Genomic DNA, 26,560 nt, shown 5'->3' on the forward strand with positions numbered 1-26,560 from the left:
AACTTTCTGGTGCAGACACTCATTTTGGTTTTAAGAGTGTTATATTGATTTAGCCTACGTTGATTCCTTACTGATTTGAGCTAAATTGATATAAGGCATTCTTAAAACCAAAATAAGTGTCTACACAAGAAAGTTGCACTTAGTTAACTCATTGTTTTTCAAAAAGGGAAAAGAAGATTCTGTCATGGATCTGGACCCAGCAAAGCACATAAATAGTGCATACTTTATGCACAAGTAATCCCATTAAAATTAAGCAGGTGCTTCAGTCCATCCCTGTTCACTAAAGCATTTAAGTCAATGCTTAAATTTAAACACATCCTTTGTGCTTTGCTAGATTTGGGCCCCAGGGAAATAGCCATCCTTTTAGTAATGTTTGTAACTTTGTCTGAAGCGTAACCCTCCTTCCCCCTTTTTTTACATTTTTAATTTAGAACTGGTCGTGCAGTTCGTTTTATCCTGGACCGGGGGGATGATATGTTAATCACAGGGGGCCGACACCCTCTCGTTGGCAAATATAAAGTAAGTGGAAGAAAAATGCTGTGCCCAAATCATCAGTCCACTTTATGTGAGAAGGTAACAGATTTTTTTAGACAAAGGAAACGCAGTGGATCTAATTTACATCTATTTCAGTAAGGCATTTGATATGGTTCCACATGGGGAATTATTCGTTAAATTGGAAAAGATGGGGATCAATATGGATAAGGAACTGGTTAAAGGGGAGACTACAATGGGTCTTACTGAAAGGTGAACTGTCAGGCTGGAAGGAGGTTACTAGTGGAGTTCCTCAGGGATCAGTTTGGGGACCAATCTTATTTAATCTTTTTATTACTGACCTTGGCACAAAAAGTGGGAATGTGCTAATAAAGTTTGCAGATGACACAAAGCTGGGAGGTATTGCTAACACAGAGAAGGACCGAGATATCATACAGGAAGATCTGGATGACCTTGTAAACTGGAGTAATAGTAACAGGATGAAATTTAATAGTGAAAAGTGCAAGGTCATGCATTTAGGGATTTTAGTTATAAATTGGGGACACATCAGTTGGAAGTAACAGAGGAGGAGAAGGACCTCGGTGTATTGGTTGATCACAGGATGACTATGAGCCACCAATGTGATATGGCCGTTAAAAAAGTTAATGCGGTTTTAGGATGCATCAGGCGAGGTATTTCCAACAAAGATAAGGAGGTGTTAGTACCGTTATACAAGGCACTGGTGAGACCTCATCTGGAATACTGTGTGCAGTTCTGGTCTCCCATGTTTAAGAAGGATGAATTCAAACTGGAACAGGTACAGAGAAGGGCTACTAGGATGATCCGAGGAATGGAAAACTTATCTTATGAAAGGAGTCTCAAAGAGCTTGGCTTGTTTAGCCTAACCAAAAGAAGGTTGAGGGGGGATATGATTGCTCTTTATAAATATATCAGAGGGATAAATATTAGGGAGGGAGAGGAATTATTTAAGCTTAGTACCAATGTGGACACAAGAACAAATGGATATAAACTGGACACTAGGAAGTTTAGACTTGAAATTAGACAAAGGTTTCTAACCATTAGAGGAGTGAAGTTCTGGAACAGCCTTCCAAGGGGAGTAGTGGGGGCAAAAGACATATCTGGCTTTAAGACTAAGCTTGATAAGTTTATGGAGGGGATGGTATGATGGGATAGCCTAATTTTGGCAATTAATTTGGCAATTGATCTTTGATTATCAGCAGGTAAGTATGACCAGTGGTCTGTGATGGGATGTTAGATGGGGTGGGATCTGAAAGTTACTACAGAGAATTCTTTCCTGGGTGCTGGCTGGTGAGTCTTACCCACATGCTCAGGGTTTAACTGATCGCCATATTTGGGATTGGGAAGGAATTTTCCTCCAGGGCAGATTGGCAGAGGCCCTGGAGGTTTTTCACCTTCCTCTGCAGCATGGGGCACAGGTCACTTGCTGGAGGATTCTCTGCAGCTTGAGGTCTTCAAATCACGATTTGAGGACTTCAATAACTCAGACATAGGTTAGAGGTTTGTTACAGGAGTGGGTGGGTGAGATTCTGTGGCCTGCATTGTGCAGGAGGTCAGACTAGATGCTCATAATGGTCCCTTCTGACCTTAAAGTCTATGAGTCTATGAATGGGATTTTGCCAGTACCACTAGTTAAGGTTAAGATTTTGTCATGTTTATTTTTAGCAAAAGTCACGGACAGGTCGCAGGCAATAAACAAAAATTCACAAAAACCTCAGCAGCTCGAAGCTCCAGGGTCCCCACCACCCACAGCAGCTCAGAGCTCCAGGGCCCTCATCACCTGCAGTGGCTCAGAGCTCCAGGGCTTCTGCTGGCTGACAGCTCCAGCCATCCCGCCTCAGGGCACAGGGCTGAAGCTGAAAATATCACAGAAGTTTCTGAAAGTAACGGAATCCATTACCACCGTGACAAAATCTTATCCTTACAACTAGTTAATGTTGTTTTTAACTAGTTGGTCTATTAATGCAAATAGCTGTATTAATTCAGCCTTCATTTGAGACTCTTAGTTAAGAAATTCAGAGGTAAGGTCCGCTAACCAACTTTAACTCTACCTCCTCACTTCTGCCTATATCTCTGCTTTCATTTCTTTTTACTCTTGCATGTCTTCTTCCTCCCATAATTTCTCCCTTTATTTCTTTCTCTCTGGAAACTGGAAGGCATAAAGAGTCCTTGGCCCAACAAAGTTTCTCTGCACAGGTTTACCCTTGAGGCCTTGCTGTGCACAGGTTCAAACAGAGGAACCACTAGGTTTTTGCATAAACACAGAATCAGTCAGGAAAAATAGCACCTTTGGTTACAACCCAGTCCTCCAGCTACTGAATACCACCTCTACTTCACCCAAGGCCTCTTTCTGACCTGATTATTGGTAAAAACTTTTATAGAAGTTCCTGCCCTCTTGTCAGCAGTGATGGACCAAGGTAGCCTGGGCAACACTGACTTAATCAAATCAATAAAAAAAGGCAGAGTCTATAAACATAGGAGTCAGAAAATCTTTGGCTGCCAGGGCTTTCATCTCTGTCTACCTCCCTTGTACTTCCAGAGGGTTATAAGTGTCTCCGAGGCAGCCTGGTGCAAACGCCTCTGGTAGAGAGTTATTGTCCTCTTCAAATCCCAAGCTCATCTGCCACGTCTCATCCTGTTCCTCCCTCTTTATACCTGGGCTTCCCCTCATTAGCTTCAGCAGCTGTGGGCTTGTCTCTTCATAATTGACATTTTCTACAGCTGAGCCAGCATGGGGTAGTTTTTGCTGACTGCAAGTAGGAAGGGTTCTTAACCCCTTCGTGCCTGTGTTTTATGTGCGGTTTGTAGACCCCATAGTACCTTTCTCACCTCCCCTTCCCACCATGCTCTGGTCACAGACTCATAGACTTTAAGGTCAGAAGAAACCATCATGATCATCTAATCTGACGTCCTGCAGGCCACAGAACCAATGAAATTTTTTGCTCCCAGTGCTCCCCTTGGAGGACTGTTCCAGAACTTCACTCCGCTGATGGTTAAGAACCTTCATCTAATTGCAAACCTAAACTTCTTGATAGCCAGTTTATATCCATTTGTCCTTGTGACCACATTGGCACTTAACTTAAATAACTCCTCTCCCTCCCTGGTACTTATCCTTCTGATATATTTGCATAAGAATGGCCATACTGGGTCAGACCAATGGTCCGTCTAGCCTAGTATCCTGTCTTACAACAATGGTGAATGACAGGTGCTTCAGAGGGAATGAACAAAACAGGTAGTCATCAAACGATCCATCTCCAGTAGCCCATTCCCAGCTTCTTGCAAAGAGAGGCTACGGACACCATCCCTTCCTATCCTTGCTAATAGCCATTGATGGACCTATCCTCCATGAATTTACCTTTAAACATTAACATTTACTGATTGTGGCACGGCACACTAATCAGCCATCTCCAGGGGAAGGCACAGGAAGACAGACTTTCCAGCAGCATCCCATTCCATTGAGGTGCACATTGCTAGACAAAAGAAACTTGTGGTATGTGCTGGACAGATGCAGTTCACAATTGGGAGTTTGGAAAGTCTGTTGCTTAACAACCCATTTCTCCATGGTTTCAACAGAGTTTTGCTTAAATTGAGTGGCACAATATAGCCTGAACTGTGTAATTGACATTTACTTGCAAAATGTATAACCTGTTTGTACTTGTGGGTTGCAAAGGGTGAGTGGATTACTGCTAGCAGATTTTGCTGGCAAGTGAAACATAGACAGGGCCAACCCCATGCTGGGAGCAGGGACCTGACCAGTGTCTCTCTCCAGCTTTCTCACGGTACAACCCAGGTACTCTCTGTGGGTAGTGAATAGGAAAGGGCTGCCTAGACTTGAGGTGGCTGGCAGTATATGTACTTTCTTAAACCGAAAAACTGACAAAATGAGTAAGATCAGCGCTACTCAACCTTGGTGTTGGAAAAAAAGAGATGATGGTAATGTTTGTATTTATACTTCCTGTACTGTTTGTTGGAACAAGTGGAGAGTAGTTCAAGGATTGAACACGTCTGAAAGGTCTATATTAATCCATTTTAGGTTGGCTTCATGAATGATGGTAGGATCGTGGCTGCAGATGCCAAATACTATATTAATGGAGGATGCACTCCTGATGACTCTATTCTGGTAAGGATTTTATGAAGGGGCAGATTTTCTAGTCATAACATGGGATGAATTGTTTGCTGGAAACATTGTGGAAGGCCAGATTCCCTTGCTCACTTCTTGTAAGATTGTCCTTTTAGCCTGTGTTGTGGGGATTCTGATTGTGTGTCGGAAAAGACCCCCAAAAGAGAAACCACCTCTCCTGACCTAGCTCAGTGTTCCCTTTTGGCATTTCCCCTCACATTCCCTTAATGGAATATTACTCAGAGTTAGGTTCAAGTTATGGTGGTAGCTAAAAGTCTATTCCCCACAAATGTCCAGTGCCCCACAGTCTGCACAATCATTTTATGGCCAGAGGGAATATGGAAGGTTCTGACAATGGGAAAATCTCCATAGCTCTTAGAATATTAAAGAGTAAAATATACCTGAGATTCCCAGCAGTCTTCCAGTCACGCTCAGCAAGATAATTCTGCATTTTGCAAACTGCAGTCCTCACACAGATACTACTCAGACCTCCCTCCTCTCCCAATCTTCTCCCAGTTGTACATTTGCATTCATATCCTGTTACCACTGACTACATAGATAGATAAACACCACACCCAGTAGCAATTAAGTTCTTAGAGAAAAATTGTCCCATTCGATATATATGCACCATTTCTGCTGATGTCAGTAGGAGTTGTTTGCACAACCAAAGCCAAAATTTGTCCCTGGAGCATTAGGCTTACTTATATTCTGTGAATAATGTTTTAATTTACCATCATATTGAAAGTATTTCCATGCACAGTTTCATTATAGAAAGTTAAGATTGCAGGATCTTCTCTGTGATTGGAGTGCAGTAATATATTTCAAGACTATTAGTATTAAAAACAAACTCTTACACTTTAGAAACCCAGGAAATGCAGAACTAAGGTTACACTTCATGTGGGGGAACCAACAGTCCCTAGTTATGCATTCACCTAAAACAGTTAATCATTTTTTAAAGGTAGAGTTTAATCAACTACATTTTGGTGCTGGGTATTAGAACGGAGCCGGGACAGTCCAGTAAACAAAGGTTTCTCTCTCTTGTGTGTTTTTTTTTCCAGATTTGTAGAAAAATAAACAAATATGAAAACAAAAACCAAAGTTAGAAGACTTTTGTAGTGGTGGCTTCTTTGAGAAATGAACCTTAACTCTGAACATCCTTAGATCCCTTTGTCTAGTTCATTTCAAATTATGTAGAAAATTTTTGCTTCAGGCCCAAATCTAAACTACAGTTTTTTAAATTTATATGAATTTTTGTACATTTTTAGACTTAGGCCAAAATCAGTCCTTTAATGGAATTTCATTTACAGCCTTAACTATTGTGATATAGCACAGCCAGAGGGCAGCAGGAGAGTGATAGATGGGAGACGTGTAGGCCCCAGGATGATGAGAGCCTTATTCCTTGTAGAGGGAAGAGAGACTGCTACAGATTAATTAGAGCACCTGAAACCAATTAAGCCAATTAGAGCACCTGAAGCCAGTCACCTGATGATAAACCCCTTCTTCAATCAGACAGTTGGAGGAGTTGAAGCAGAGTGGTTTGATGTTGGAGCGGAGAGCAGTTTGGAGGAGTTGAAGCAGACTGGTTTGGTGTTGGAGCGGAGAGCAGTATGAAGGAGTTCAAGCTGAGTGGTTTGGTGTTGGAGCGGAGAGCAGTTTGGAGGAGTTGAAGCAGAGTGGTTTGGTGTTGGAGCGGAGAGCAGTTTGGAGGAGTTGAAGCAGAGTGGTTTGGTGTTGGAGCAGAGAGCAGTTTGGAGGAGAGCAGTTTGGAGGAGTTGAAGCAGAGTGGTTTGGTGTTGGAGCAGAGAGCAGTTTGGAGGAGAGCAGTTTGAAGGAGTTGAAGGAGAGTGGTTTGGTGTTGGAGCGGAGAGCAGTTTGGAGGAGTTGAAGCAGAGTGGTTTGGTGTTGGAGCAGAGAGCAGTTTGGAGGAGAGCAGTTTGAAGGAGTTGAAGCAGAGTGGTTTGGTGTTGGAGTGGAGAGCAGTTTGGAGGAGTTGAAGCAGAGTGGTTTGGTGTTGGAGCGGAGAGCAGTTTGGAGGAAAGCAGTTTGGAGGAGTTGAAGCAGAGTGGTTTGGTGTTGGAGCGGAGAGCAGTTTGGAGGAGTTGAAGCAGAGTGGTTTGGTGTTGGAGCAGAGAGCAGTTTGGAGGAGAGCAGTTTGAAGGAGTTGAAGGAGAGTGGTTTGGTGTTGGAGCGGAGAGCAGTTTGGAGGAGTTGAAGCAGAGTGGTTTGGTGTTGGAGCGGAGAGCAGTTTGGAGGAGTTGAAGCAGAGTGGTTTGGTGTTGGAGCGGAGAGCAGTTTGGAGGAGTTGAAGCAGAGTGGTTTGGTGTTGGAGCGGAGAGCAGTTTGGAGGAGTTGAAGCAGAGTGGTTTGGTGTTGGAGCGGAGAGCAGTTTGGAGGAGTTGAAGCAGAGTGGTTTGGTGTTGGAGCGGAGAGCAGTTTGGAGGAGTTGAAGCAGAGTGGTTTGGTGTTGGAGCAGAGAGCAGTTTGGAGGAAAGCAGTTTGGAGGAGTTGAAGCAGAGTGGTTTGGTGTTGGAGCAGAGAGCAGTTTGGAGGAAAGCAGTTTGAAGGAGTTGAAGCAGAGTGGTTTGGTGTTGGAGCAGAGATCAGTTTGGAGAAGTGCTGTGGCCGGCCAGAAGACCAAGACCCTAGGTAAAGGGAAACCCAGCTTGTGCAGAGCAGAGGGACTGTACAGACACAAGGGGTTGGGAGAAACTTGGCCCAAGCGGAAAGAGGGCAGGAAGCCCCAAAAGCTGAAGGGCCGGAGAGGGAAGTAGCCCAGGGGAAGGAATCGCTAGTTCAAGTGGTTTACCACTATCCCTAGGGCCCCTGGGCTGGGACCCGGAGTAGAGGGCAGTCTCGGGTCCCTCCCTCTTCACTCCCCTTTTCTGGGACACTAGTGGGACAGTTGGTACTCCAGTTCCGGGGTGAGAAACGGTGCCCTGAACCTTAAAGGGGAGAAAGCGTGGGACTCATCATAATGGTGCTGGCAATTTGCCACTCTATGGAGAGACTATTGTAGCTCACTAATTATATATCAACTGCTATTGTGTCTACTACAGTCCTTGCATATGCTAACAGAACTATTGAAATGCAAGATCATGCTTTGTGGGAAATGTAGATGTAATGAGTGTAGAATATTCTTGTTACATGGGATTTATAGAAACATTTTTTTTAAAAAGCTTAAAATACTCTTCTGTTGTCCAAATTGTCTCAAGTCCAAGTCCTTTCTCTAACAGGAGGAATATTTACTTGTTTAAATGGGAATGTAATTTTAAGGGAAGAGCTGTTCTGATGTTTAGCTGTACCTGTTCCCATACTCAAGGTAGCAGAGGTAGTCGTACTAAAAATGGATAATGCTTACAAGATTCCCAACTTGCGGTGCTGCAGTCATGCCTGCAAGACGAACTTGCCATCAAACACAGCATTCCGAGGATTTGGTTTCCCCCAGTCAGGACTGATTACAGAATCCTGGATAACAGCCATTGCAGCCAAAAGTGGTTTATCACCAGAAAAGGTAAGGAAAGAGGATTATTAGCATTGAAATTAAAGAGTTTGTTTTTCTTTACTCTTTTGTACTGTACAACCTGTGTTAAAGTGTGGCACACACACTGAAATATTTGAAAACTCCTGGGTTGGCTGACTAGCTAGAACTAATCGTTTTCAAGTCCCGAGTTGACTACAAAGTGTTTGTTGTTATTAGTTACTCTTGTTTTTGTGACTGGTCACCTGAGTAGGATGATATTTTGTCTGTTTCTGGATTGAATGACTAAAATATTTTAAAGATGAGAGTAACAAAACAAAAAACTATGAGTATGAATTTCTGGATGAAATTGTGCTAAAATTTTTAAGTATTTCCCATTCAGAGTTTGACTGCTTTCAAAAATGAATAATATGGCCCCACTGTCATACTTTACCCAACTTGTCATGATTAATCATGAAAACACTCAAGAATGCATTTTGCTTACTATTTGACCACTAATCCCAAAAGCAGTAGTCTGCTTTTATGAAGATGGTACGATCTGGGTTAATTCTCCTTTTTCAGGTTAGGGAGATAAACATGTACAAAGAAACTGAACAAATGTGCTACATTCAAGAGCTTGATCCAGAGAACATGGTAAAGTGTTGGAATGAATGTATGGAGAAGTCTGAATACTACAGCAGGAAAATAGCTGTGGAAGAATTTAACAAGCAAAATTACTGGAAGAAGAAGGGGATTGCCATTATTCCCATGAAGTTTCCATTTGGCTTGTGCACACGTTTTCTAAGTCAGGTCAGTTGGCTTTAAAGCTGCTTTAAAAATGCTGACTAACACAATGGGCTAAGCCTTTCACCCTTGGAAGGCTAGATTTTACCTAGTTTAGATAACAAAAAATATATTGAGATTGTCGTAGAAAAACCACCATGCGTTGTGTTTGGATCAGAACAGCCTGAGGCCCCTTTTATTACAAGCATGCAAGGTGGGAACCAGCGAACCGGCAGTCCCCCTGAAAACAGGTTTATAACAGCTTATATAATGTAAAACCACAATTAGCAACACCTACTTCCCTTGTTAACTTTTTTGCCATAATTGGAATACACTTTCCAGAAAAAGAAGACAGCACCACCCTTTGCAGTTACAAGTTTCTTCTAACACTAGCAGTGGTCAGTTATATTTCACAGGCCTGGTGATTACAAATAGTTCTGCTTTTCTATTTTTCCTTTACCCTGTCTCCAATAACCCCTCCCTCCCTTTCTTTTCTGCCCTCTGGCCACCCATACGATTAACTTGACCAAAGTTTAGGCCTGAGCAAATTTTTCTACCACATAATTTTAATCCCAGATGAACACTTGTCCACATCCTAACACCTGTTATCTATAGACTGCATTGGCTTCTGAGTCACTTCCAGGTGCAATCAACAGTGTTAATTTTGATCTGTAAAGCCCATGTAGTTTGGGCCATGGCAAGCATCCCTGTAAAATACTACATAGGGTAAGAATAGATGAAGGACTCTTACTAACAGTGTCTCAATTTAAGCTTTTGGGTACTGAAGGCAGGACGTCGTCTTCAAAAGGTTCTCACCTCTAGCATTTGCTTCCCCCGAACGCAAGACTGTTGAACTTTGGGCAGTAGGGAAAGCTGCTTTTTCAGACTTATCATTTGCAGGTCGGGGAGGGGGGGAAACATTAAGAAGAGAGAGTTGGAGGAGAATATTTAATTCATATTGATGACTTGTGTGATATGTTTAATGTTGGGGATGTGTTCAGTGCTTGTTCGATAAGCACCTTTTATACATTGAAAAATAAATCAATCCTTAAGGTGACAGAATGTGCCACTCAATTTGCAGTCTCTCCTCAATATTTTACTCACAGGGTCTATTGCAGACTGTGATGCAGCTTGTGGTTGAGTTGTGGGGGTTGGAAGGAAACCCCATTCAGGACTCAACTGGCTCTGACCAGTACTGTCAGTTTATCCAATTCATGGCTCCCCAAAAAGTCCAGAGGCTTGAAAACATTAACAAGAGAGAAAATAGAACTTGCAGCAATGTTTTTATATAAACATCTGTCACAGGGTGACACTGGCCCTTTAAGAGGCCAGTCAGTTGATACCCATTTAGGCTTCAGAGAGCACCTGAGCCCTAGAGGGTAGAAGACCATGTGAGTTGGAGATCTAGTGAGTCAGATCCAGAGAAATGTCTGAGAAAACAGAGCAATAAAAGCAGCAGGTGGAAGCTGCCTGAGAGAGACAAGGACACTGCAGAGAACAGAGAGGTTTCCAGTCCCTGCCTGGAAGTAGGTTGGAATTGGCTAGGAGACCAGCAGAGGGGGCAGTCCCAGGTGACTGAAAAGGGCTAGAAGCTAGGAGACCAGCAGAAGAGTTGGCCTGCTGACCTTCCTCTGCCATAGAGCCAGTGCTGGGAGGCTGAAAAGGGCTGAATTATTGGACTGTGTGTTGGGTAGAAGAATCATGAGACTGGTCACGCTCAGGTGGATGGCTGGGAGTGTGGGGCTCTGGAACAAGGACAGAAAGGAACTGAGAACCAAGTGCTGGTGGACTCAGGTGTGGATGACCTGGAAGTGATGTTCCTGGAGAGGGGAATGGAAAATCGCTGTACCTTGATATGTTTTACTGTGGGAATTAAGAGAACAGTTTTACCATGAGGGGTCTTACATGTATGTGAATAAATGATACCTAGAGGTGGGACTTTGAATTTGACAGTGAGAGAGACTGTTCTTTTTATGGCTGGTCTGAGGGGAAACTGAGGAAGGCACACTTGACATGTGGCAGCCTGCTACAGAAGGGTGTGCCAGATAGGGGTTGCCTTATTAAAACACAATTGGTATGCAAAAATGTGACTCCTCTAGCCATTTTTAGAAATGACTAGACTATGTAGCTGAAAGGGGGTGCAAGTGCTTTGGAGGATAGGATTATAATTCAAAATGATCTGCACAAACTGGAGAAATGGTCTGAAGTAAATAGGATGAAATTCAATAAGGACAAATGAAAAGTACTCCACTTAGGAAGGAACAATCAGTTGCACACATGCAAAATGGGAAATGACTGCCTTGGGGAGTCCTACAGAAAGAAATCTGGGGGTCGTAGTGGACCACAAGCTAAATATGAGTCAACAGTGGTAACGCAGTTGCAAAAAAAGGAACATCATTCTGGGATGTATTAGCAGGAGTGTCGTAAGCAAGACACAAGAGGTAATTCTTCTGCTCTACTCTGCGCTGATTAGGCCTCAACTGGAGTATTGTGTCTAGTTCTGGGGGCCACATTTCAGGAAGGATGTGGACAAATTGGAGAGAGAAGAGCAACAAAAATGATTAAAGATCTAAAAAACATGACCTATGAGGGAAGATTGAAAAAAATGGGTTTGTTTGGTCTGGAAAAGAGAAGACAGAGGGAACATGATAACAGTTTTCAAGTACACAAAAGGTTGTTACAAGGAGGAGGAAGACAAATTGTTTTTCTTAATCTCTGAGGATAGGACAAGAAGCAATGGGCTTAAATTGCATCCAGGACTGTTTAGGTTGCACATTAGGAAAAGCTTCCTAACTGTCAGGGTGGTTAAGCACTGGAATAAATTGCCTAGGGAGGTTGTGGAATCTCCATCATTGGAGATTTTTAAGAGCAGGTTAGACAAACACCTGTCAGGGATGGTCTAGGTAATACTTGGTCCTGCCACGAGTGCAGGGGACTGGACTAGATGACCTCTTGAGGTCCCTTCCAGTTCTATGATTCTATGTAGTTCAGATTCTTTCCTTGTGTTCCTAACATCATGAGAAACAAACCTCCATAAACTGATATGTCCTCATTTGAAGTTTAATGTAGAGACAGAGCTGATCCTGGAATTCCAAATGTGGCCTTTGATTCTGTCGCAGTGGATAAGGTTATAGCATCTAAAATCACAATGCACTTCAAGGCGCCATTCCTTCTGCTTTTGATGCATTGCCCCATGTTAAATGCAGACCCCCTTTCCATTAAATCATAGGGCAGTAACAGCACTCAGGAGTCCATTTCTGCTCTTTCTCTTTAGGCTGCTGCTCTGGTTCATATATATGTGGATGGTTCGGTGCTTCTAACTCATGGTGGAATTGAAATGGGACAAGGCATCCACACCAAAATGATCCAGGTACCAAAATCAAATATTAGCCATGTGCTAAATACATACTATGGACAAACACTACTAATCAGTAGTTATTGGAAAAGCCATAACTCTGTTGACATCAACAGAATTATGGCAGCAGAGAAAAGTCCCTTGTTCTGGCAGGCAAACTGGCCCTGTATATGTGAGCTGCTCCCATAGCCAGCTTTGTTAAGGGCCACAGTGGGAGCAGGCAGAGAAGGCACATAGCTTACAGGAAACACCTTATTATTACTATTACTTATTGTATTACAGTAGTGCCTGGAGGCTGTGGTCAGTGTTGGGCCCCTTTTTGTTTGGCATTGTACAAACCTGTAGTCATTGCCACCAGGAGCATGTCGACTATATGGACAAAACAGACAAAGGGAATGCAGCAGAACTCCTATTTTATTAAATAATTGGGGATTGAGGTGTTCATAAAATAAAAAAGTTAATACAATTGAACATCTCAAAATTACAGCAGGTACAGTGCATAAGTTAATAAATTAACTCTTTGTTGATGGTGTACATAACAAATGGTAATAAATGCATACAGCGTGCTTTATTTATTTATTTTTGTATGAGAGAATTGCGCACCACATCTCTCAGTCTTTTCAACCTTGTGCTGCTGCTTGAATGTTGGCTGAAGGATTGAAGTCACATTGGGTAGCAGAAAGATGACTTTGGCAGCAGAAAAATTATTCATATAACTTGTTGGTCTTTGAATATTGTCCCTATGGGTTCTCCACTCTAGGTGTGTATGCACCCTATGCTCCTCAGATCAGAGATTTTAGGTAGCACTGTTCATTCTGACCGCGCATGTGACCCATGCAGCTTTTTGCCCTGTACCGTAGCCATGTAGAACTGCGTAGGCGAACCACCCTCAGTTCTTCTTTGAGTAATGTTCCTATAGGTGCTTCACTGTAGGAATGTTTGTGTCCCTGCACTGCTGATCGGAGAACTTTGATAGCAGTATCCGTTAGGCCCGCACATGCACTGTCTCTCCTCGTGCTGACCTACGAGGCTAGCCAGCGTGCATGGCCTTAACCCCCTTCAGTTTCTTCTCAACCACCCTGGCTAGAGAGAGAGCTATTCGCAGTCCACTAGGACTATTACTTTAATATGCATTTCTATAGTTAGTTAGCTTACTAGTTTGTAGTGAACCAGAGGAGGAAGTTTCGCAGTACTCCTCCCAAGCTCCGTATGGTGCTGATTATATAAAACTGAATGACTTTATTGAGAAAATTCCAGAAGCATATCATGACTCATTTAAGGCCATTATCCAGGAGGGCCAGTTAGTGGCAAACATATCGCTGTAATCTGCCCTCAACATAGCCGACACAGCAGCTAGGTCCATCTCCACTTCTGGCATCATGGCTCCTTTTGTTGGGTTTCCCAAAGGAGGTAAAGTCCATGGTTAAGCACCTTCCATTTGAGGGTATGAAGCTCTTCGCTGAGAAGACTTATGCCTCCCTTCATTCCCTGGGGTATCTATATACTGGGTCACTGGGTATCTATATACTGGGACAAAAGAGACAATTTAGTCCCCAATTCCAGCATAGACCAAAGTGCTTCACCAGCCTCACTGCCACTACAAGCCGCAAAGAAAGGGAAATTCCCTAAATGCAAACCATCTGACTCACAATCTTCATCCGAGCCCTCTACATCTAAGCAGTTTTGACAGACAGGTCAAGGCATTCCCCCCAACTGACACAGCCAACCATCATTCCACACCCATTTGGCCACCAATTGGTGGCACTCTGCATTGCCTGGGAACACATAACAAGAGTTTACCATGAATAGAGACAGATCACCTCCTCCAGTTAGGAGCCATAGAACTCATAGATCTATGAGACAAGGGGTTCTACTATTGTTATTTCCTAATACCCAGAAAGAAGGGAGGTTGGAGATCCATACTAGACCTCAGCTCTCAACAAGTTTATCGAGGCTCAAAAATTCAAGATAGTCACCTTATCAATGATCATTTCTGTGTTGGAACAGGGAGACTGGTTTTCAGCCCTTGACCTTCAGGATGCCTGTTTTCATATCTCAATCCTACTGGCTCACAGATGACCATTACCAATACAGAGTCCTCCCCTCTGGGATTATCAGCCCCAAAAGTATTTTCCAAGGTTCTCTCACTGGTGGCTGCTCATTAACATTCTCAAGGGATAATGATCTACCCTTACCTAGATGATTGCATCCTCAGAGCCTGATCTCTTCACAAGGCTCACCAAGTCATTGAAGCTACGATATACTTGTTTACGGAACTGTCTACAGATTAACACCCAGAAGTTCACCTCACTCCAAAGCAATGCCTGGAATTCATAGGGGTTGACCTCAGTTTGTTACAGGCCAAAGCCCTCTTACCTCAACACAGGTTCTTATCCTTAGTCACACTCCTAGACACCATTCAAAGTAGCCCCCAAATACCAGCCAGGCTCTGCTCCAACTCTTGGGGCATGTGGTTCAGCTCGGTTTACAGACCAAATAAGGACAGGCTGGACAAATCCCTGTTACCACCCACCAGGAGCAAAAATTCCTTACACTGGTGGAAGGATCCAGCCAACCTTTGCAAAAGGATCCCATTCACGCAAACATCACCATCGTTGCTCCTCACCAGTGATGCATCACTCAGAGGTGGGGCAAGCATCTAAATGGCCTCACAACACAAGGCAAATGGTTGCCTGTGGAGATATTCCTTCACATCAATCTCCTCAAGCTATGAGCAGTCAGGAATGCCTGCACCTGTTTCCAACTACTGATCACAGGATTACATACAAAAATCCTAACAGACAACATAGTCTGTATGTATTACATCAGTCGGCAGAGGGGAGCCAAGCCGCTCCCCTATGCACAGAAGCTATGAGGCTATGGAATTGGTGCATCTCACACAATGTCACACTGTCTGCGGCTTACCTCCCAGGCAGACAAACTTGATAGCGGACAATCTCAGTCACAAATTCCTGCAGGACCATGAGGGGAAGATAGTGCTTCACAACCTGTTCAGATGATGGGGGATATCATCCACAGACCTGTTCCTGACTCACCTGAACAAGAAATATCCACACTACTGCTCCAGAGCAAGGATGGGACAACACTCCCTGGGTGATGCTCTCCTCCTCCCCTGGGACAAAGACCTTCTCTACACCTTTCCTCCATTTCCCCTACTATCAAAGGTCCTACTGAAAATAAAAAGGGATGAAGCTCACTTTATTCTGATTGTTCCTACTTGATCAAGACAGACCTGGTACTCTTACCTGGCACAGCTTGCAATGTACCCACCAATCCCTCTCCCAGCCATTCCACACTTTTTCTCGCAGATCAGAGAATGTACCCTACGTCCCAACTTAGGAATTCTCTGCCTTAAGACATGCTTGGTTCCAACACCAGGAAAGCTCCTGTTCAGTCTTTTTTTAAGGAAAAGGTCATGTTGCAACTGCATCCCAAGTTCTTACCAAAGGTATTCTTGGACTTCTGGGTAAACCAACCTATCCAACTTCCAGTTTCTTCCCTAAGCCACACCAGGATAAAGATGATGTGGCATTACATATACTTGATGTTAGGAGGGCATTAGCCTTTCACCTAGACAGAACTAAGTCCTTTAGAAAATGTCCCAGATTGTTTCTCTCCATTGTGGACAGAACTAAGGGATCTCCAATTTCCAAATAAAGACTGGATATCTGGCTGCATTACCTATTGTTATTAGTCTCATGATCTTCAACCTCTTTCTAGAGTATTAACTCACTCCAGAAGATTCCTTTCTACTTCATTAGCCTTTCTTAAGAGCATTCCTGTACAGAAATATGTAGAGCCATGACTTGGATCTCCATTCAGACCTTTTCTGAACACTATACAGTTACTTGTGTCTCAGCTTCTGATGCCATGTTTGGCTCTGCTGTGCTATCTTCAGCCTTAGACTCAACTCCAAAACATACCCCTCCATAGAGGGCACTGCTCAGTAGTCACCTAGAGTGGAGCACCCATAGGGACACTACTGGAAGAAGAAGAGATGAATCTCACCCTGTACAGTAACTGGTTCTTCAAGATGTGTGTCCCTATGGATGCTCCACTACCTGCTCTCCAACTCTCTGCTTTGAGTTCTTTACCATGGAGCTCCTCAGTAGAGAAGAAACTGAAGGCAGTTCACCCCCACAGCTGTATATGGCCATGAGGCTGGATGGGGCACGTGTGTGGGCTGAACGGACACTACTACCTAAAATCAATGATCTGAGGCTGATGGGGGCACATGCGCACTTAGAGTGGAGAACCCATAGGCGCACACATAACCTTCTCTTCCTAAGATGGATATTCATAAAATCAGGGTTCTACTGTATTGTTATCCACATTTTACTGACTGGGTCTGAAGCATAGAGAGATACTGGGTATATCTGTGCAGCAAAAAAACCTGTGGTGGAAAGTCTGAGCCCAGGTCAGCTGACTTGGGCTTACACTGTGGGGCTAGAAGTAGCAGTTCAGGCTCAGGCTGAAACCTGACAAGGGGGTCTCAGCAAAGCCCCAACATCTACATTATTATTTTCACACCTGCAGCACAAGCCCAAGTCAATTGGCCTGCACTCTGATACTTGCTGCTATAGGGCTTTGGCATATTTTGTTTATTTTTAACTATATAAACACATCCTAAGTGACTTGCCTAGGATCACACAGGAAGTTTGTAGCAGAATCAGGAATTGACCTCAGCTCTCCAGAGAGTCAGTCTAGTGCCTTAGCCACGAGACCATCATTCCTCTGTTCCACTTTATTCCTGCAGACACAGCAATGTGATTACAATCGGAAATGGAAGGATCTGGAACAAGAATATCTAATAATTTCTTTATTAGATCAAATCCTGTCAAATCCATGACCTAGTGTCTAAGGGTACACAGCAAAGAAAAACTCACGGCTGGCCCGTGCCAGCCAACTCGGGCTTGCAGGGCTTGAGCTGTGGGGCTGTTTCACTGCTGTGTAGATTCAGTCATGGGCTGGAGCCTGGGCTCTGGGACCTTGCACCCCACAGGGTCCTAGTGAAAATGAAACAGCCCAAGCCCTGGGTTTTTCTTTGCTGTGTAGACATACCTTTTGAAGGCTGATATTATTGAAATGTTCAGAAATGTGTGTTTCAAATGGAATGAGGGTATGTTCATTCCCCATCCTAGGTTGCCAGCCGGGAATTAAAGATCCCCATGTCGAGTATTCATTTTTGTGAAACAAGCACAACAACTGTTCCTAATGCTTGTGCTTCAGTAGCATCTGCTGGAACTGATGTCAATGGAATGGCAGTAAAGGTAAAGGGTAATGTTTGTCTACTAGTTTACTCTTAAAAGCCCCAATTCATCAAGGTATTTAAGCATGTGCCTAATTTTACGCACATGAGTAGTTCCACGGAGCTTGAAATTACCTATCATGTGGCTATTGCAGGTGGCCACTAAGAATATGAAACATTGCTTCTTGATGAATTCCAAACTCTTTGGTATGTTGTGGTTTGGGGTTTCCAGAACAGAACCCAAAGCTCCCCAAAAAGGCTTAAGGTTTTTTACTAAACAGTCACTGCATATAATGGAGGCCTCTTATCTCGCCTGTGATGAAGTGGGCGAACCAGTTCTTAAAGGCCTGGCACTGACCATGTGCTAGTTCATACTAATCCCAGACATTATTTTAAGGTTTGGGTCAATTTAATTAAACAAATCTTCCCTACCTCTCTCTTGCCCTTCCTTATCTTCCTTAAATCAAGACCCTTAATTCCCTCCCTATTTTTTCATGAAAGAATCACAGGCCTAACTGATCTTTGGTTTCTCTACTGGGCATAGACCTCTTGTTTTTTTTATTAAAACTTACACATTTTGTAAGCTTCTCTGTTACAACGGAGCAGTGTGTCTGGGTGGTAATTTTATTGGGAAGCCTGACAGTGGTGGCAGATTTGGAGGCAGAAACTTGGCTAGTCCCAGGAGAGAGACTTGAGATCTCATGAGTATTTTATTCCTTGATCCAAAGGCGGGGTGGGAAGAGTGGGCATCACAGGAACCCTGGAGTAAGGGATGACTCAGAGGCCCGAAGGAGGCCTGGTTGTGCAGATCTGGGAGCGGAGGAGAAGGATCTGGTTTGGGGAGAGATGGGGCCTCTGTTCTACTACCTCTGTTGAGATTTGGATGAGCATAAGGACCTCCAGATGTTTATCTAAACTGATCAACCCAATGGAGTGTTTCAGGGTCACCCATCTCTAGTATAGCCTTACCAATTAGCTAGATTCATCTATTGTCATATAAATATTGAAAATGTCTGGTCCAGAAGAACTGGAGTCAGGAACAAACTTGAGTCTCCCCTTCCCCAGGATTTGAGGCTTTTCCTTCAAATTCACTGAGGAGGTGGCATGTTTGGGTGGCTATAGACAGTTAGAAAGTGATAAGAGCCTCAAAAGAAACTGATTCACCATCCTTCTCTAAGTGGAAGACAGGTGATGGGTTCCCCAGAAATTCTAAGGAATTCAATGAGGAGTAATGATTTCTAGAAGTAAATGGGATGTCTTCTCTGCTGATAGCACCTCCATCATGACAAAAAATATGTTGAATATTATTAAATACTGACGCATGTCTATTTCTCTACTTTTGCATTCTTTTCCTCAACTTTTCTCTTCACCAGGATGCTTGCCAGACTCTCTTGAAACGCTTGGAGCCCATCATTAGCAAGAACCCGAAAGGTACCTGGAATGATTGGGTAAGAGGCACTTTTGTATCAGGGTGAAAAATCAAACAGGTATGAATTATATTAAAAAAATGTGCACGTACATAGCAATTTTGGTGTGTGTGTGTGTATATATATATATATATAATATTTTTCTCTCTCCTCTTTCTATGGTGATCTCTTACCAGCGGGATAAAAGCTGCCTGCATGGAGCACAGCTTGGCCAGAGCAGAGGATCTGGCCCTTATGCTTTGTTTGGGTGGGTCCCCCCCGCCATATATATATAGTGAGCTGCTAAAATGCATGGTATTGGCAGTACTGGAATCTTGAACATGTAGCAAACATCACGCACAGCCTCTGGCATGTAAGCTGCTCCTTGGATTGTGCAACCAAATGACACTAGCCAATATCTCTGGTCCCAGACACAAGCCTAGGACCCTCCGTCTTGCAGTGTCCAGTTATGCCCGCTGGACACTGCAAGGTTATATGAGTTTGTCAATTTAACAAAGAAATTGATATGTACCAGGCTTGTTATCCCAAGGGGAGTCTCTGACAGGCTTCAAACCAAATGCACTGCGTCAGGTAGAATAAACAAACAGATTTATTAACTACAAAGATAGATTTTAAGTGATTATAAGTCAAAACATAACACATCAAATTTGGTCAAATGAAATAAAAGCAAAACACATTCTAAGTTGATCTTAACACTTTCAATGCCCTTACAAACTTAGATGCTTCTCACCACAGGCTGTCTGGTGGCTCTTCAGCCAGGCTCTCCCCTTTGATCAGCGCTTCAGTCCCTGGGTATGGTGTCTGTAGATGTAGGTGGAAGAGAGAGGCAAACGTCTCTCCCTTTTATTATGTTCTTTCTTCCCTCTTGGTCTTGCCCACCCTCCCCACTTCAGAGTCAGGTGAGCATTACCTCATCGCAGTCCCAAAGGAAGTGGGGGTGACTCACTCAAGAGTCCAACAGATCCTTTGTTGCTGCCTAGGACAGTTTCCATTGTTCCTGTGAGGCTGGGCTGCGTTTGTCCTATACATGCCCTGATGAGGTGTGAACTGCCCCTCTGCTCTTGGGGAGTTTTTGTCTGGGCTTGCTTTAAGCCATGATGATACATTTTTGGCCTCATAACTATATGAAAATATACATATATACATACATATACATGAAATTACAGCCTATAACATTATTATAACATTACTGTGACAACAATTACTATACATCACTATACCCACAATACTCAGTGCATCATGAGCCTTCCAAAGACACCCAACATGACAAATTTTGCATTAGATACCACACAATCATTTTACAAGGATGAACATGGGGGTGCTGGATGTTCCCCCGAGATACAGAGTGTCACAACAGTGTCAAAAAACTATTGATAGGAATAAAACACCAATTGGGGCTCGCTTAGACCTGTAGTATGCTAGAATCACATTTTGCCTTGATAAAAAGCCTTCTTCACATAGGATGAGCCCTCTGTTATTATTTGTATTATCAGAGTGTCTAGGAGCCCTAGTTATGGACCTGGGCTCTACTGTGCAGGTACTATACAAACACAAAACATAGAGACGGTCCTTACCCCAAAAAGCTCTGTCTAATTGGTCCAAACAAATCTGATAAAGCGATTAGGTCTCAATCCTGTATGCACATGCTAAAGCCCCTGGATTTCATTGGGTCTCTGTATGAACCCAAGGGGCAGCCCTGAAGGAACAGCCTGCGGTATCAGGTCTTTCATCTGTGACCACCCTCAATCAGAGTGGGACCAGTCTCTTGAACAGTTGCCCAAATATCACACTGGGAGGAAGGCCCAGGTCATTATTTAGATGCCTCAGTTAGATTTGCATCACCTATTAGAGGGGTAGCCAATTATTGTTTGTCAAGGTCCAAATTTCTCTGGTCAAGGTCCAGACTCCAGAGAAAATAATGAAAAAAAAAATAACAATAATGATAAGAAGTAAATAAAAAGATTTCAGGGTCTGTTCAAAAGCATCTGGTGGTCCAAATTTGGCCTGCAGTCCACCTACTTACTACCCTAGCAGTTGAGAATCAGTCCCTCGATGCACAGGTGCAGAGCTGTAAATGTGGCATAGATATTAAAATCCTATTTTTATTTATACAGTGCTGCATGATGATTTAAAGTCTAACAAAAATGACAATCCCTGCCCTTGAGATACTTACAATCCCAACACACACAGATGTTCCCTCTTAAAGGATTACCACGATTACTCTGCAAAATGTAATCCTTTAAAGTTTGCCAACTATTCTTAATAGAAAATAACAGTGGAACACCTGTGGCAATGCTCTAAGCAAAACTGACACCTACATATGTGAGGAGTAAATCAGTTTGCCCTGACTAATGCTGTTCTAGTGATTATCTAAATTAATTTGGCAATTTAATTTAGATTATTAGGAATGATTGCCATAAAAAATAATGCTGACCCATGCAGAGAAGAAGCTGCTTTGCCTCTTGATAAACTATGATTAGATTCAAAAACATATTTGATATGTATTAAGCAAATCTGACATGGGAATCGCTGAGAGGGAGTAAATTTAGGAGCTCACCTCGCTGCTGGAATCACTTACATAACTGCACTTCAGAGGGTATTTTTATTTTTTATTTTTTTCTGAAAAGTGATTTTTTTTAAACTGGCAACTTGGGTTTTTGTTTCTTTGCCCTCTGTGTCTTATCAACCAGATCTGTTCAGTTTACAAATAGACACTTTTCTGACTATCAGCGCTGCAAACTCAACCTGTAATGTGAAAGTCAAGCTGGATCCTTTCTGGCTGCCATGTTATCAACAGTAAAGATTCTGCAAGCAAAGCTGTTGGAACAAGTCTGATGCTTATGTGTGAACCAAATAAAATCCAGTTCACTCTTCCAAAGCTGTGTTGGCTCTGCAGCATTAAAATCCTAGTTCAGCAGAGCATTTAAGCATGTGTATAAATCCATCCCCATTCAGAAAACCCTATAAGCACATGCTTAAATTTAAACACAGACTTAAGACCCATTGAAGTCAATAGGTCAGCCATGTGCCTGAAGTTAAGCACGTTTAAGTGCTTTGCTGACCAGAGATGAACTGTTGAATCAAGGCGTAACTGCTATGTCAGAAGATATTTTTATTCAGTAATATCAGGAATTACGATTGAATAAAAACAAGGAGCAGCTCTGTTGGGCAAAGTGCCATTTTTGCATAGTCACTTTTCATAGTGGATCCACATATTAAAGCTCAAACTTGAATCAAGTATCTGGGAGCTGCACATGTCTGACTCCCCTTCATGTTGACTGAACTTCTCTGAGCTCCCCAAGAGGGAAGTGTTACTGGGCATGTGAGCAGAATTTTACCGCTGCTGTATTTACATGCATGTTTGCCTGCAGAGGTTTGTGTTAGAACTAGAATCATGGTTTGCAGTTTTCAGAGAACTTACTCAGCAGTTGCCTAGTCTCCCAGTGCAAAAAAATGGAGCTGGTGGCAGAGAGAATCATCAGACATTACCATAGCACTCTTCAGTTCTTTAGCATTTTCTTGTAGTTTGATTTTTAAATAAATAGGTGTATGTTTAACTCCTTCCCAGGTGATAAGTTTACCAATAATATTGTTGTATTTTACAGGTTAAAGAAGCATTTGAACAGAGCATTAATCTTTCAGCTACAGGGTACTTCAGGTAACAAATATTTTTAGTGCTTTTGAAAGTTAAGTTTAGTTAGGCTCACCTCAGTAATATGATGAAAATGTGAATTTAATGAGTAACTCATGAAGATAGTTAATAGCTCGGAAAGTGGAACTGTATAGAGTGGACTTGACAGGCATTTTTGATTGATTTAGCTCATATTCTCATGTAATGGATAGATCTGCTCTTTAGAGGAATGCTATAATTCGGGCGGCAGCACATTGGGCCCATGAAATGAGGTGTCCAGCTACTGCTGCAAGGAGCACTAGGTTCCCCAGAGGAAGTGTAGCTCTCTCTCCCTAACACTCACTCACTTACCCAACCACGGATCTCACAACCTGCAGAGCTCAGAGTTGAGAATGAGAGCCAGATGTATGTATTGTGTGCGCCTCCCTACCAGTGCAGGATTACTCCCTATTGTACCTTTCCTATTGTTGGGTGGGTCAAACAAGAAGGCTTCCACCACCTACCTTGAAAAACTATCCCACAGTCTCATAGATCTCATGCTGAAGAGGTTTCCCTAATGTTCAACTGATCTCTTCCCTTTGTTAATTTCATTCCATTTCACCAAGTTATTTCCTGCTTAGACCCTCCTAAATAGTTCTTCTCCCTTCTTAGGGCTAACACTTTTATTTTGAAGACCATCTTCTTACTCCTCTTAGTCATTGCTTAGCTAAGATCTGCATTTTAGCTCTCTACATCTTTCCTTGTAAATTAATCTTTCCTATGCTCTGACCATTTTATTTCTCTTCTCTACTTCACTCATTTGTCATTGGCTATGTAATTGTTACTTTAAACTTGTCTTTTATACATGATTTCCATGACAATCTCTGTCAGAAATCTGCTTGGATTTGGTTGCTTATCAGAATTTCTAGATTGGAGCAGTTTATCATATTGGTTGCCAGAATTTAACTGACTTTAATGGAGCTAAACCAGCAGGGTATCTGTCCCAGTATTTTAGGTTTAATTTCACATAGTTTTAAACTCTTATTTGCTCTGTCTCTTTATTGTTGTAACACAAAGATTAATAAAACGGAATAAAAAGCCATGCTTCCCATGGACTTTGTTGCTTTTCCCAGAGGCTATGAAGCTAACATGGATTGGGAGAAAGGGGAAGGCCATCCATTTACGTATTTTATTTTCGGAGCTGCTTGTTCGGAGGTTGAAATTGACTGTCTTACAGGAAATCACAAGGTAACCAGTGAATGTCACTAAAGCTCATAAATAGTACAGTGAGGTTCCACCAGTATTTCCCGTTTTGCTTAATGTCCCAAGAATCGTATAATTTGTGCATTGGTAAATCACCTGGCTTTGTACTAATCTGCATGTACCAACTGATGTAAATAACTAGCAATTACAATTAGAGCAGAATGAAAAATGTGCACAAGCAACTAAAAATACAATCTTATTTTTGCTAGATTTGTGAAAATATAATATTGTGTTCAGATTTGGTGCTATAGAGACAGTGTTGCAGGCAGTATTTGCCTTTTCTCTTGGTGCCTGCAGTCTGCCAAATTGTACTGTAGCTCTGTATTACATTTCCAATCTCCTGACCAGCCAGTCATCCCACCTGGCCTAGTCTCCTTACATTTAAGGGCCTACTACAGCAACACATCCCACTGGACATAGTGTGTACTTCTGTAAGAAGTCCCGTGGAAGGCTTTAAATACAGTGAGCTAAAGCCTGCAGTCCTCATACTGGCTAAACTCCCACTATGTCTTGTCCCACTGGATTAAGCCTCTGACTCTTAGCACCTCCTCAGCCATCCCCCATATATCTGTCACCACAATGTACATTTGTATTTTATTGGTAGAACATCCGAACAGACATCGTTATAGATATTGGATGCAGCATAAATCCAGCTGTGGATATAGGACAGGTATGTGCCAAGAATTTCTTACTATTCCGTTCATGTTGTGCTAGTTGTTGTTGTGTTTGTATTGAAGAGTGTCCATTTATTCATCTACCATTAACATCTTATCAGCCCACCTTACAGATAATATCACGGGATGAAATCCCGATCCCAGTGGAGTCAATAGCAAAACTCCCATTGACTTCAGTAGGGCCAGGATTTTACCCAGTATACCTAGTATCACCTTGTGGTACTGCCCACCTGCACCACTGTGCTCATCACTTGTGTAGTTTCACACCGCTGGGCTAGACCCGAGTCTCCAAGCTCTCCTCCACTTTATGACCAGGCCCCCTTCCTCATAGCATGTTAATGCTTCTCCCCACTGCACCCCCTGATCCATTGCTTCAGCCCCTCTGATTGGCATTTCTTCATTCTTCGTGGGGCAGTGAGCTGTGAGCTAGGAGTGTGAATCCCAGCTTGTGTACATGTAGTTACACTAGCTCGATGATAGCACAAGCAGGGCTGGCTTTAGGCACTGTGGGACCTGATTCGAAGGAGCTGCTGCCGAAGTCCCGCTGCTGTCTTTGGCAGCAGCTCAATCACTGCCATGCAGGAGAAGGTCCCTCTGCCAAAATGCCGCCGAAGACAGCGGCAGTGATTGAGTTGCCGACGACGACAGTGCCAGGACTTCAGCGGCAGCTCAGTCAGCTGCCGGTGCCTTCGGAGGCATTTCGGCAGAGGGACCTTCCTCCGCGGCAGCGATTGAGCTGCCACCGAAGACAGTGGCAGGACTTCAGCGGCAGCTCCTTTGGGACGTTGCGGGGCCCTCTTAGGGGCGTGGGGCCCGATTCCGGGGAATTGGCTGAATTGCCCTAAAGCCGGCCCTGAGCACAAGTATATATAGTATAGTAGCCATAGTAGCACAGGTAGTAGCAGCACCTCTCAGCCGTACCAAGTAGAAACTTGCCTGAACCCTCCCTGTGGGTAAATACTCAATGTCACCACTGCTGCTACCTGTGCTATACTACTATGATCTGAAAAGACTATTTATTTATACTTGCGCTAGCTCTCATTGAGATAGCGTGCATATGTGTACACAATCTAAGAATCGCACCCTATCTTGTAGTGTAGATGTAGACTGGACTTATGCAGTGCAGGAGGAGAGAGGAGAGAGCTTTCTGCTTCCCAGCAGCTCCAAAGGAAAGCCCTGAAACCCAGCAGTCTAATAGGAAGGAGAATGCTGTCCAGAGAGAGAGAGAGTAATTGTTGTCAATGTTATATACATTTTACAGCATAAGAAAAGATAAGGTGTTTATAATTTCTCACTCTCAGATTGAAGGTGCCTTTGTTCAGGGCATTGGACTTTATACAATGGAGGAGTTAAAATACTCCCCAGAAGGCGTCTTGTACACTCGGGGCCCGGATCAGTATAAAATCCCTGCAATCTGTGACCTCCCAGAACAGTTCAGTGTTTCCTTGCTGTCATCCTCACAAAATCCTTATGCCATCTACTCATCCAAGGTAAGCAAGTGAAACCTGGGGCTTGATTCCTCTACCACCTATGCTAGAGTGAATCAGGAGTAATTCCATTCAAGTCAAAGAAGGTACACTGGTATAAAATCCCTGTAAGTGAGGAGAACCTCAGGCTCCTGTTCTTTTACATTTTAAAGAGATCTCCACATCATTGTGTTATTTACAAATACAGTAGAAGCTGCAATCTGGGATAGTTCTACTCTTCCATCGTGGTTGCCTATTGATAATTTTAGGGTTTAACAAGTGAACTAGGATCTTCTAGTAAAGCTATCAGTTTACACCAGCTAGGGTCCTAGCCCATTGAATATACACATAAGCAAGATGTAGGGCAGGGGTTCTCAAACTGGGGGTTGGGACCCCTCAGGGGGTCGCAAGGTTATTACATAGGGGGGATCACGAGCTGTCAGCCTCCACCCCAAACCCTGCTTTGCCTCCAGCATTTATAATGGTATTAAATATATTTAAAAGTGTTTTTAATTTATAAGGGGGAGGGGTCGTACTCAGAGGCTTGCTATGTGAAAGGAGTCACCAGTACAAAACGTTGAGAACCACTGATGTAGGGGATACTGCCCAATTCAAGTGCATTGAGC

At 43.1% G+C, this 26,560-nt stretch overlaps 1 protein-coding gene across 2 annotated transcripts in view; it reads left to right on the forward strand.

Moving 5' to 3' along the window:
- Positions 1-26,560, forward strand: part of LOC123378341 (aldehyde oxidase 1-like) — a 75,846-nt gene that overhangs the window by 43,273 nt on the left and 6,013 nt on the right. The window contains exons 23-33 of one of the 2 annotated variants that reach the window (XM_045031970.1): positions 432-519; positions 4,544-4,630; positions 7,950-8,141; positions 8,670-8,897; positions 12,145-12,240; positions 17,388-17,516; positions 18,868-18,942; positions 22,527-22,579; positions 23,665-23,779; positions 24,399-24,464; positions 25,770-25,958. In XM_045031970.1, the coding sequence (XP_044887905.1) occupies positions 432-519; positions 4,544-4,630; positions 7,950-8,141; positions 8,670-8,897; positions 12,145-12,240; positions 17,388-17,516; positions 18,868-18,942; positions 22,527-22,579; positions 23,665-23,779; positions 24,399-24,464; positions 25,770-25,958 (1,318 nt within the window). The remainder of the gene's footprint in view (positions 1-431; positions 520-4,543; positions 4,631-7,949; positions 8,142-8,669; positions 8,898-12,144; positions 12,241-17,387; positions 17,517-18,867; positions 18,943-22,526; positions 22,580-23,664; positions 23,780-24,398; positions 24,465-25,769; positions 25,959-26,560) is intronic. The other variant, XM_045031971.1, reaches the window with a different exon arrangement.

This window comes from Mauremys mutica, chromosome 10 (genome assembly GCF_020497125.1).
Source record: "Mauremys mutica isolate MM-2020 ecotype Southern chromosome 10, ASM2049712v1, whole genome shotgun sequence".
NCBI classification, from domain to species: domain Eukaryota; kingdom Metazoa; phylum Chordata; order Testudines; family Geoemydidae; genus Mauremys; species Mauremys mutica.